The 12,599-nt window shown below is 52.1% G+C and overlaps 1 protein-coding gene across 1 annotated transcript in view; it reads left to right on the top strand.

The window, feature by feature from the left end:
- LOC138370585 (regucalcin-like) overlaps window positions 1-12,599 on the top strand; it is a 111,344-nt gene that overhangs the window by 59,900 nt on the left and 38,845 nt on the right. The window contains exon 4 of the mRNA XM_069334990.1: window positions 3,204-3,307. Within this exon, the coding sequence (XP_069191091.1) occupies window positions 3,204-3,307 (104 nt within the window). The remainder of the gene's footprint in view (window positions 1-3,203; window positions 3,308-12,599) is intronic.

Genomic DNA, 12,599 nt, shown 5'->3' with positions numbered 1-12,599 from the left:
CTGAGGGTGGTACTGGCGGCAGCATGAGTGTGTGCTGAGAGTGGTACTGGCAGCAGCATGGGTGTGTGCTGAGAGTGGTACTGGCAGCAGCATGGGTGTGTGCTGAGAGTGGTACTGGCAGCAGCCTGGGTGTGTGCTGAGAGTGGTACTGGCAGCAGCCTGGGTGTGTGCTGAGAGTGGTACTGGCAGCAGCATGGGTGTGTGTGCTGAGGGTGGTACTGGCGGCAGCATGAGTGTGTGCTGAGAGTGGTACTGGCAGCAGCATGGGTGTGTGCTGAGAGTGGTACTGGCAGCAGCATGGGTGTGTGCTGAGTGGTACTGGCGGCAGCATGGGTGTGTGCTGAGAGTGGTACTGGCAGCAGCATGGGTGTGTGCTGAGAGTGGTACTGGCAGCAGCATGGGTGTGTGCTGAGGGTGGTACAGGCAGCAGCATTGGTGTGTGGCTGAGAGTGGTACTGGCAGCAGCATGGGTGTGTGGCTGAGAGTGGTACTGGCAGCATCATAGATGGGTAGCTGAGAGTGGTACTGGCAGCATCATAGATGGGTGGCTGAGAGTGGTACTGGCAGCAGCATTGGTGTGTGGGTGAGAGTGGTACTGGCAGCATCATGGGTGTGTGGCTGAGAGTGGTACTAGCAGCATCATGGGTGTGTGGCTGAGAGTGGTACTAGCAGCATCATGGGTGTGTGGCTGAGAGTGGTACTGGCAGCATCATGGGTGTGTGGCTGAGAGTGGTACTAGCAGCATCATGGGTGTGTGGCTGAGAGTGGTATTGGCAGCATCATGGGTGTGTTGCTGAGAGTGGTACTGGCAGCATCATGGGTGTGTTGCTGAGAGTAGTACTGGCAGCAGCATGGGTGGGTGTGCTGAGAGTGGTACTGGCAGCAGCCTGGGTGTGTTGCTGAGAGTGGTACTAGCAGCAGCATGGTTGTGTTGCTGAGAGTGGTACTGGCAGCAGCATGGGTGTGTTGCTGAGAGTAGTACTGGCAGCAGCATGGGTGGGTGTGCTGAGAGTGGTACTGGCAGCAGCCTGGGTGTGTGGCTGAGAGTGGTACTGGCAGCAGCATGGGTGTGTGCTGAGGGTGGTACTGGCAGCAGCATGGGTGTGTGGCTGAGAGTGGTACTGGCAGCAGCATGGGTGTGTGGCTGAGAGTGGTACTGGCAGCAGCATGGGTGTGTGCTGAGAGTGGTACTGGCAGCAGCATGGGTGTGTGGCTGAGAGTGGTACTGGCAGCAGCCTGGGTGTGTGTGCTGAGAGTGGTACTGGCAGCAGCATGGGTGTGTGCTGAGAGTGGTACTGGCAGCAGCCTGGGTGTGTGCTGAGAGTGGTACTGGCAGCAGCCTGGGTGTGTGCTGAGAGTGGTACTGGCAGCAGCATGGGTGTGTGTGCTGAGGGTGGTACTGGCGGCAGCATGAGTGTGTGCTGAGAGTGGTACTGGCAGCAGCATGGGTGTGTGCTGAGAGTGGTACTGGCAGCAGCATGGGTGTGTGCTGAGTGGTACTGGCGGCAGCATGGGTGTGTGCTGAGAGTGGTACTGGCAGCAGCATGGGTGTGTGCTGAGAGTGGTACTGGCAGCAGCATGGGTGTGTGCTGAGGGTGGTACAGGCAGCAGCATTGGTGTGTGGCTGAGAGTGGTACTGGCAGCAGCATGGGTGTGTGGCTGAGAGTGGTACTGGCAGCATCATAGATGGGTAGCTGAGAGTGGTACTGGCAGCATCATAGATGGGTGGCTGAGAGTGGTACTGGCAGCAGCATTGGTGTGTGGGTGAGAGTGGTACTGGCAGCATCATGGGTGTGTGGCTGAGAGTGGTACTAGCAGCATCATGGGTGTGTGGCTGAGAGTGGTACTAGCAGCATCATGGGTGTGTGGCTGAGAGTGGTACTGGCAGCATCATGGGTGTGTGGCTGAGAGTGGTACTAGCAGCATCATGGGTGTGTGGCTGAGAGTGGTATTGGCAGCATCATGGGTGTGTGGCTGAAAGTGGTACTGGCAGCATCATGGGTGTGTGGCTGAGAGTGGTACTAGCAGCATCATGGGTGTGTGGCTGAGAGTGGTATTGGCAGCATCATGGGTGTGTTGCTGAGAGTGGTACTGGCAGCATCATGGGTGTGTTGCTGAGAGTAGTACTGGCAGCAGCATGGGTGGGTGTGCTGAGAGTGGTACTGGCAGCAGCCTGGGTGTGTTGCTGAGAGTGGTACTAGCAGCAGCATGGTTGTGTTGCTGAGAGTGGTACTGGCAGCAGCATGGGTGTGTTGCTGAGAGTAGTACTGGCAGCAGCATGGGTGGGTGTGCTGAGAGTGGTACTGGCAGCAGCCTGGGTGTGTGGCTGAGAGTGGTACTGGCAGCAGCATGGGTGTGTGCTGAGGGTGGTACTGGCAGCAGCATGGGTGTGTGGCTGAGAGTGGTACTGGCAGCAGCATGGGTGTGTGGCTGAGAGTGGTACTGGCAGCAGCATGGGTGTGTGCTGAGAGTGGTACTGGCAGCAGCATGGGTGTGTGGCTGAGAGTGGTACTGGCAGCAGCCTGGGTGTGTGTGCTGAGAGTGGTACTGGCAGCAGCATGGGTGTGTGCTGAGAGTGGTACTGGCAGCAGCATGTGTGTGTGCTGAGAGTGGTACTGGCAGCAGCATGTGTGTGTGCTGAGAGTGGTACTGGCAGCAGCATGGGTGTGTGCTGAGAGTGGTACTGGCAGCAGCATGTGTGTGTGCTGAGAGTGGTACTGGCAGCAGCATGTGTGTGTGCTGAGAGTGGTACTGGCAGCAGCATGGGTGTGTGTGCTGAGAGTGGTACTGGCAGCAGCATGGGTGTGTGTGCTGAGAGTGGTACTGGCAGCAGCATGGGTGTGAGCTGAGAGTGGTACTGGCAGCAGCATGGGTGTGAGCTGAGAGTGGTACTGGCAGCAGCATGGGTGTACCTGAGAGTGGTACTGGCAGCAACATGGGTGTGAGCTGAGAGTGGTACTGGCAGCAGCATGGGTGTACCTGAGAGTGGTACTGGCAGCAGCATGGGTGTGAGCTGAGAGTGGTACTAGCAGCAGCATGGGTGGGGTGTGCTGAGAGTGGTACTGGCAGCAGCATGGGTGGGGTGTGCTGAGAGTGGTACTGGCAGCAGCATGGGTGTGAGCTGAGAGTGGTTCTGGCACCATCATGTGTGCAGCATAGTAAATAAATAGTAATCATATACTGTTGACCATTGCTCCCAACAGGTACCATGGGGCCCCTGGATGCCTCGGGGGAGCTGCTGGAGTTCAACACCTCGTCCTTGTTTAAGTACGACCACGACCTGGTCTTCACAAGACGGGTGGAGAAGGTAGGGAAGTTAGTTTAGTCTTTGCTCTTTAACTTATATATATATATATATATATATATATATATATATATATATATATATATATATATATATATATATATATATATATATGCGAACAAGCCTGAATGGTCCCCAAGACTACATGCAACTGAAAACTCACACCCCCAGAAGTGACTCGAACCCATACTGCTAGGAGCACTCTGCTGGCGTACAGGATCCCTTAACCGCTCGACCAACACGACCGGACAAAAAAGGATGGTAGCCGAGGATATTTCCATCCCCCCGCCAGCACTCGGTTGGTAATCTTGGGCATGGTATTTTATCAAATCAGCTCATTCTTCGGGGCACACGTGAGACGTGTGCCGTTTTCGGGGCACACGTTTTCAGTTGCATATAGTCCTGGGGACCATTCAGGCTTGTTCGCATTTGTGTTAATCACGTGTGTTCCAAAGAATGAGGTGATTTGATAAAATACCATGCTCAAGATTACCAACCGAGTGCTGGCGGGGGGATGGAAATATCCTCGGCTACCATCCTTTTTTGTCCGGTCGTGTTGGTCGAGCAGTTAAGGGATCCTGTACGCCAGCTGAGTGCTCCTGGCAGTATGGGTTCGAGTCACTTCTGGGGTGTGAGTTTTCAGTGATATATATATATAGTATAATATAATATAATATAATTATTATTGTGCATAGAACATTAGTTGTACCTCTCCCAGTAATATAAGTACATTGTTGTTGGTGAAGATTAAAGTACAGGTAAGATAAGGGCTAGGGATTGTTTTTCATTTTAGTAAGAGCTCAGGTGTTCATAGCAATGTGCTGCAACCTAGTCTTCATGAAGGTGTACAGTATGTAGATCAAAGGCATTTATGAGTTCATCTAATATCGCTCTCTCAGGATGGTTATTCATAGGATCAGGAGGGAACATGAAATTAGAGTCTTGTCTACAAGCCGGCACTAGCCGGCTCTGGGCAGTGCCAAATTATATCTTGCAATATTCCTGAGTGTATGAAGTAGTTACAGATCAAAGTACCTCATAGAATTTTGTGTGAAATCATTGATAACTGGGGTATTCACATATAGTGTTCGAGCATGTCCTAGCTCTTATTCACATAGCTTACAGTAGGCGCACCGCTGGACACCAGGTCTGCGGGAGGCGCACCGCTGGACACCATGTCTGTGGGAGGCGCACCGCTGGACACCAGGTCTGCGGGAGGCGCCCCGCTGGGCACCAGGTCTGCGGGAGGCGCCCCGCTGGGCACCAGGTCTGCGGGAGGCGCCCCGCTGGGCACCAGGTCTGCGGGAGGCGCCCCGCTGGGCACCAGGTCTGCGGGTGGCGCCCCGCTGGACACCAGCTCTGCGGGAGGCGCCCCGCTGGGCACCAGATCTGCGGGAGGCGCCCCGCTGGGCACCAGTTCTGCGGGAGGCGCCCCGCTGGGCACCAGGTCTGCGGGTGGCGCCCCGCTGGACACCAGCTCTGCGGGAGGTTCCCCGCTGGGCACCAGGTCTGCGGGTGGCGCCTCGCTGGGCACCAGGTCTGCGGGAGGCGCCCCGCTGGGCACCAGGTCTGCGGGTGGCGCCCCGCTGGACACCAGCTCTGCGGGAGGCGCCCCGCAGGGCACCAGGTCTGCGGTGGCGCCTCGCTGGGCACCAGGTCTGCGGGTGGCGCCCCGCTGGACACCAGCTCTGCGGGAGGCGCCCCGCTGGGCACCAGGTCTGCGGGAGGCGCCCCGCTGGGCACCAGGTCTGCGGGAGGCGCCTCGCTGGACACCAGCTCTGCGGGTGGCGCCCCGCTGGGCACCAGGTCTGCGGGAGGCGCACCGCTGGGCACCAGGTCTGCGGGAGGCGCACCGCTGGACACCAGGTCTGCGGGTGGTGCCCCGCTGGGCACCAGGTCTGCGGGTGGCGCCCCGCTGGGCACCAGGTCTGCGGGTGGCGCCTCGCTGGGCACCAGGTCTGCGGGAGGCGCACCGCTGGGCACCAGGTCTGCGGGAGGCGCACCGCTGGACACCAGGTCTGCGGGAGGCGCACCGCTGGACACCAGGTCTGCGGGTGGCGCCTCGCTGGGCACCAGGTCTGCGGGTGGCGCCTCGCTGGGCACCAGGTCTGCGGGTGGCGCCTCGCTGGGCACCAGGTCTGCGGGAGGCGCACCGCTGGGCACCAGGTCTGCGGGAGGCGCACCGCTGGGCACCAGGTCTGCGGGTGGCGCCCCGCTGGGCACCAGGTCTGCGGGAGGCGCACCGCTGGGCACCAGGTCTGTGGGAGGCGCACCGCTGGACACCAGGTCTGCGGGAGGCGCACCGCTGGGCACCAGGTCTGCGGGAGGCGCACCGCTGGACACCAGGTCTGCGGGAGGCGCACCGCTGGACACCAGGTCTGCGGGAGGCGCACCGCTGGGCACCAGGTCTGCGGGAGGCGCACCGCTGGACACCAGGTCTGCGGGAGGCGCACCGCTGGACACCAGGTCTGCGGGAGGCGCACCGCTGGACACCAGGTCTGCGGGAGGCGCACCGCTGGACACCAGGTCTGCGGGAGGCGCACCGCTGGACACCAGGTCTGCGGGAGGCGCACCGCTGGACACCAGGTCTGCGGGAGGCGCACCGCTGGACACCAGGTCTGCGGGAGGCGCACCGCTGGGCACCAGGTCTGCGGGAGGCGCACCGCTGGACACCAGGTCTGCGGGAGGCGCACCGCTGGACACCAGGTCTGCGGGAGGCGCACCGCTGGACACCAGGTCTGCGGGAGGCGCACCGCTGGACACCAGGTCTGCGGGAGGCGCACCGCTGGACACCAGGTCTGCGGGAGGCGCACCGCTGGACACCAGGTCTGCGGGAGGCGCACCGCTGGACACCAGGTCTGCGGGAGGCGCACCGCTGGACACCAGGTCTGCGGGAGGCGCACCGCTGGACACCAGGTCTGCGGGAGGCGCACCGCTGGACACCAGGTCTGCGGGAGGCGCACCGCTGGACACCAGGTCTGCGGGAGGCGCCCCGCTGGGCACCAGGTCTGCGGGAGGCGCCCCGCTGGGCACCAGGTCTGCGGGAGGCGCACCGCTGGGCACCAGGTCTGCGGGAGGCGCCCCGCTGGACACCAGGTCTGCGGGAGGCGTCCATGATGGCAATAATCACTGGGAATGAGAAACTATTTCTTCTCATCTCTTTCTTGGCAGTTCCACAACAGTCAACAAACTGGTTATTAACTCTGTCCTAAGAACACTTCTATAGTCCAGTTTAACTGTTAATCTATGTCTGGGATCTGAATTCACCAAGCATTTACACAATCACTTACGAAACCTGTTCATCATTCCACAATTATGACTGGTTTGTCTGCATTTGTTAAACAATTGATGAGCTTCGATCCTTCACAATTCAAGGTCATTACCATTATAAACAACAACGTGGTGCTTCGGAGCTTATAACATGTAAAACAACGTGGCCAGAATTGTTGAAAGATGTACAGGTCTTGTAAGTGACTACATAAATACTTCATGACTCCTGTCCCAGCACACTGAAGCAAACAACAGTCGTCAGTGATTGATATATTTAATTGATTAGTTTCATTGACATACAGCATACACCACAGGGTAACCTTTTATAACAGACATCATTGACATACAGCATACACCACAGGGTAACCTTTTATAACAGACATCATTATTCATCCTTATAATTTGTAATTACAAAAGAATTTTATTAAAGTGAAAACATTGAACATAAGGAAATATTTGTAAGACAGTTATTTTAAGTACAATCTTCACTTTTTCCTGACCATCTCTGCTAGAGACGTCACCAGTTGCAACATGGCTGACAGCCCACATAGGTTATCCCAGGAGTAATGTCTAGAACAACAACGCACAGCTCAAGCGTGTCACCCCAGAGCTGGCATTCTGAAAAAGAAACTGAGGGGATAAGAAAATTCCTGATATAAACAGATATAACCTGGGGAAACAGAGCTCAGAGTAAAAACGATCCAAGATATTTGCTACATCACACAGAAGTGTAAGGAGGCAGCAGACAAATTCGTCCCAGTCTAAATGGACAAATTAAATGCAGGCGAGAAACCCATGGTCTAATCAGAGATGACAAAACACTTAGAGAGCTCAGAGAGATACCAGAGCGCCAGGAATGAATTCGTCAAGGTGAGAAGAGGCAGAAGGGCAATATGAAAGTGACTTTGCAAGCAAGGCAAAGACTCAACCTAAATTGCTGCACAACCACGTCAGGAGAAAAACATCAGTGAAGGAACAGGTAATGAAACTGAGGATAGGGGCAGACAGATTCACTACAAACGACAAGGAAGTATGAGAAGAACTGAATTAGACATTTCTGGAGGTCTTCACAGTAGAGCAAAGAGAACTCCCAGAGATAAGAGCGGGAATAACTAACCAGACACCAGTCGATGAGTTTGTGATTACCTGTGGGGAGGTGAGGAAGCATCTGCTGGAGTTGGATGTGAAAAAGGCTCTGTGCCTGCCACTCTTTATGATGTATAACAAATCACTGGTAACAGATTAATTGTCAACAAAAATGGAAGACAGCTAATGTAGTCCCGATATTCAAGAAGGGTGATAGACAGGACTGAACTACAGGCCAGTGTCCGTAACTTGCATACCATGCAAGATGAAGATTGTGCAAAAAAAAGCTAGTGGAACATCTGGAGCGATTTTTTTTTTTTTTTTTTTTTGAGATATATACAAGAGTTGTTACATTCTTGTACAGCCACTAGTACGCGTAGCGTTTCGGGCAAGTCCTTAATCCTATGGTCCCTGGAATACGATCCCCTGCCGCGAAGAATCGTTTTTTCATCCAAGTACACATTTTACTGTTGCGTTAAACAGAGGCTACAGTTAAGGAATTGCGCCCAGTAAATCCTCCCCGGCCAAGATACGAACCCATGACATAGCGCTCGCGGAACGCCAGGCGAGTGTCTTACCACTACACCACGGAGACTGTAAGACTGTAGAGACTGTAAAATACTTTGTAACACAACAACAGCATGGGATTCTGGATGGCAAATCATGCATCACGGGATTAATTAAATTCTATGACCAGGCAACAAAACTCAGGCAAGAAAGAGAGGGCTGGGCAGACTGCAAATTTAGGGATTGCCCGAAAGCCTTTAACACAGTACCACATAAGAGACTAGTGCACAAGATGGAAATGCAGGCAGGAGTGAAAGGGAAGATAATCCACTGGATAAGGGAATACCTAAGCAACAGAAGACACAGAGTCACTGTGAGGGGTGAGGTCACGAAGTGACGAGGCGTCACCAGTGGAGTCCCACAGGGATTAGTCCTTGAACCTATACTGTTTCCAACCCGTTCTCGCAAATTCGTAAAGTCAATATTGACTTATTAAATAAGTGCATAGGTGACATACTAAACATAATAGATACCCTTAAAAAGCTTCATAGAAAACACCGACCTTACCTAACCTTGTTAGTATCTTAAGATAAGCATCTTATAGCTTCGTAATTACAATTGTTACTTAATCTATTATAGGTATAGGTTAAGTAATAATTGTAATTACGAAGCAATAAGATGCTTATCTTAAGATACTAACAAGGTTAGGTAAGGTCGGTGTTTTCTATGAAGCTTTTTAAGGGAATCTATTATGTTTAGTATATCACCTAAGCACGTAGTTAATAAGTCAATATTGACTATATGAATTTGCGAGAACGGGTTGACTGTTTCTGATATATGTAAATGATCTCCCAGAGAAAATAGACTTGTTCCTCTAAATGTTTGCTAATGATGCAAAAATTATGAGGAGGATTAAGACAGAGGAAGATAGTATGAAGCTTCAAGATGACCTAGACAAACTAAAGGAATGGTCCAACAAATGGCTACTAAAGTTCAACCCAAAGTAAATGTAAGTTAATGAAACTAGGTGGAGGAAATAGGAGGCCAGACACTGGATACCGGATGGGAGAAGTCCTTCACGAAACGGACAGAGAGAGAGAGAGAGAGAGAGAGAGAGAGAGAGAGAGAGAGAGAGAGAGAGAGAGAGAGAGAGAGAGAGAGAGAGAGAGAGAGAGAGAGAGATCTTAAAGTTGATATCACACAAAACCTGTCTCCTGAATCCCACATCAAAAGAACAACATCGGCGGCGTATGTAAACTAGCTAACAACAGAACTGCCTTCAGAATCCTGTGGAAGGAATCTTTCAGAACCTGGTATACCACATATGTAAGACCAAACCAGGAGTATGCAGGCCCTGCATGGAGCCGTATCTTGCCAAACACAAGACGAATCTGGAAAAAGTTTGAAGGTATGCCACTAGGCTAGTCCCAGAACTAAGAGGCATGAGTTAAAGGAAAAGCTGTTTGAACTGCACCTTATGTCGCCGGAAGACGGAAGATCTCGGGGGAGACATGATTATTACATAGAAAAATTCTCAGGAGAATTGACAGAGTAGACAATGATGGATTATTTAACACTGGTGGTACACTCACAAGGGGACACAGGTGGAAGCCGAGTACCCAAGAGAGACATTAGTCTCTCACAGAGAGTCACAGAGACATTAGAAAAAACTTGTTCAGAGTCAGAATAGTTAGTAAATGGAATGCACTTAGAAGAGATTTGATGGAGGGAGACTCCATACACAGTTTCAAATGTAGATATGATAGAGCTCGGGAAGCTCAGAAATTTGGACACCAGAAGATTGACGGTTGAGAGGCAGGACCAAAGAGGCAAAGCTCAATCCCTTTAAGCATAACTGTGAGTACAACTCGGTGAGTACCCCCATTAGCAAGGTTTCCTTTGCAGGTACTAACCAAACTGATGATGTTGATATAGGGACGACGACGATCATGGGATCGGATGTGCCCCAGTGTACCCGTGAAGGGTGTGTGCTACAAGTTCCGTATGGATCTTGTTCAGGTCAACAGAATTCCCGCTGGAGAGGCTGCCTGTGAGGGGCCTACTATTGGTGGATGGCTGGGTGTCCAGACCTGGGGCAAATGGGAGAAAGGGGTCTTTACACCCGTGTGAGAGAATGTATAAGGCAGAAGAACTCCACCGTTAAAAAGCTGGACCATCGCCGGCGACGACGCACCCCTACCTGCACTGGACCAACGCTCAGCCTCCCTAGCTGTCCTAGTAGGTAGTAGTACCTTGGCTCCGAGTCCCAGACTTCCGATATTAATGCTGTATAGTATTAATTGGATGCTGAACTGATCCATACAATGATCAGTTGTATGGATCTTTCTCTTACAAGGGTTTGTGGGGTGGGCGACCAGAGTGCCCAAACCCCCCAAGTTGGTTGGTGATGGAAGATCGGGTTCTGTAGACCCAATTCTTTTGAGCTCAGACCTGGCCCCTATTGTTGACTCAACCGACTGACCTTCTTCTCCCACTTCCGAGGCAAGTTTGAGCCCCAAGCCCCCAGTGGTGACCACTTCGTCGCCTTGAGTGGCACCATTTGTTGTTGCGGCAATGGCACCTTTTAACCCTCTCTCATACTGGGGGAGCTCGGTGCTGTACATCTCGCACTCTAATGCACAATTCGAGTGCGAGATGTACAATTTCTCCCAACTCGTCTAAGTTCCAAGATTTGTTTGATCCTGCCAAGTGGACTAAGTATTTTGACCTTTTTTGCATTGTTTATACACGTCCTGATTATTTACTCGTCCATAAACACCTGATTGATTCCTTTGATATCAATGTTATTTTTAACCTCATCACCACTGTCACATGGGTAGTTGCAGCTCCTTGTCAGGAGGCAGCAGACCGCCTGGCATCGTTGTCCTGCAATGCTGAGACCTCAGTTTGGGTCTCTAAAAAAGCCCAGTTAAATGCCAGCATTGGCACAGTCATTCTCCCAACCCTTGTCGTGACTGGTGATCAAGAGCTAAATGACTGCCACGAGGATATTAATATATTCTCGAGACTCGAGGTCATTCTCTTCTCCAGATTGATACATATACTTGACCCTCTTGGGGGCCGTCGTCATCGTCAGCCTTTTTGGGTAATCAAAATCACTTTTTATGGTCGGTCTCATCCGTCCTTCATTATGCTTGATGGTGCCAGATGCTCCGTTTCGGGAAACCTCCCCTCTCCTCGCCTCTGCAATAGGTGTTACAAATTTGAACATGGTTATTTGCGATGCGCTTGCGAGATGTCCCTGTGCCCCTTATGTGGAGTCCCAGGCCATGCTAAGATGGAGTGCTCTTCTCCCAGGCCTCGCTTCATCAATTGCCGTGGCAAACTCCCTGCCTTCTCTCACTCATGCACACACTACAAATTTGAGGAGGCCATTCTCAATTTAAAACATCATGGTCGGATTTCTTTCGCTGAGGAAAGACGCCTAGTTCAACGCCTTAACTCTTTCTCCAACAAGACTTATGCTTGTGTATTGTATCACACTTCTCCCCACCCTTCACCCCTTTCTATATTCCTCAACCGTGTCTAGGCCTTAGATCCCAATACCTCCACCAGTTCCCAGTAACCTGCTTCTCTTCATTCTGACTCCGTGGAACTTCCTCACACTTCACTGTCTACTTCTTACAAGCGTCTCTCCCAGTCTTCTCCTGATGTTCATTTCAGTGTTACCTCTCCATCTTCTCCCTCTTCTGTCCACTGTGGCCTTCACTTTTCCTTCCCCGTCTCTCTCTCTGTCCTCCTCTGTCTTTTGGCCCTCAACGGCACCTGTTATTGTTACTGACTATATCTATTCTTCAATGGAATATTCATGGCTTTTATGTCAGTTTACATGAACTCCAACTTCTGATTTCTCAGTTTTCACCACTTATGCCTGTCTCCAGGAGCTCATGCTTGGCACTCGTCCTGGTCGCTTTCATGGTTATTCTTTTCTCTCTTCCCCGACAGCTTTTGTTGAGGGTCTTAACTGCTCTCTTGATCTGTAATGATATTCCCTCCCCCCCCCCCCCTCCTACTTTTTCAGTCGCACGTTGTTCTTTGCTGCCATATCTTTGTGAGTGAATGATATACAGTCTGTTCCAATTATCTCCCCTCAAATGCCTCTTTCTCTTCATGATCTTAAAATACCTGTTGGACTCCTTATCAAAGCCTGTGCTTCTTTTAGGTGATTTTAACTGCTGGCATCCCCTCTGGGGAGATGTTTTGACGAACATACTGGGCCATCTTCTTGAACCATTTGTCCTCTCTTCTTCTATCACCACCTCTCCCCTTCTCAATTTGGCTTTCGTAAGTGTCGCAGCACGCCTGATGTAGTGAACTTGGAGGTCTATATTCGTACTGCCTTTGTTGTGAATGTGAACAACCTCCGTTGTTGCTGTTCGTTTTTTACCTGGAAAAGGCGTATGACACCACC

Source organism: Procambarus clarkii, chromosome 32 (assembly GCF_040958095.1).
Source record: "Procambarus clarkii isolate CNS0578487 chromosome 32, FALCON_Pclarkii_2.0, whole genome shotgun sequence".
NCBI lineage: Eukaryota > Metazoa > Arthropoda > Malacostraca > Decapoda > Cambaridae > Procambarus > Procambarus clarkii.
The sequence above is the reverse complement of the archived record's forward strand: the minus strand, read 5'-3'. Positions and strand labels throughout refer to the sequence as shown.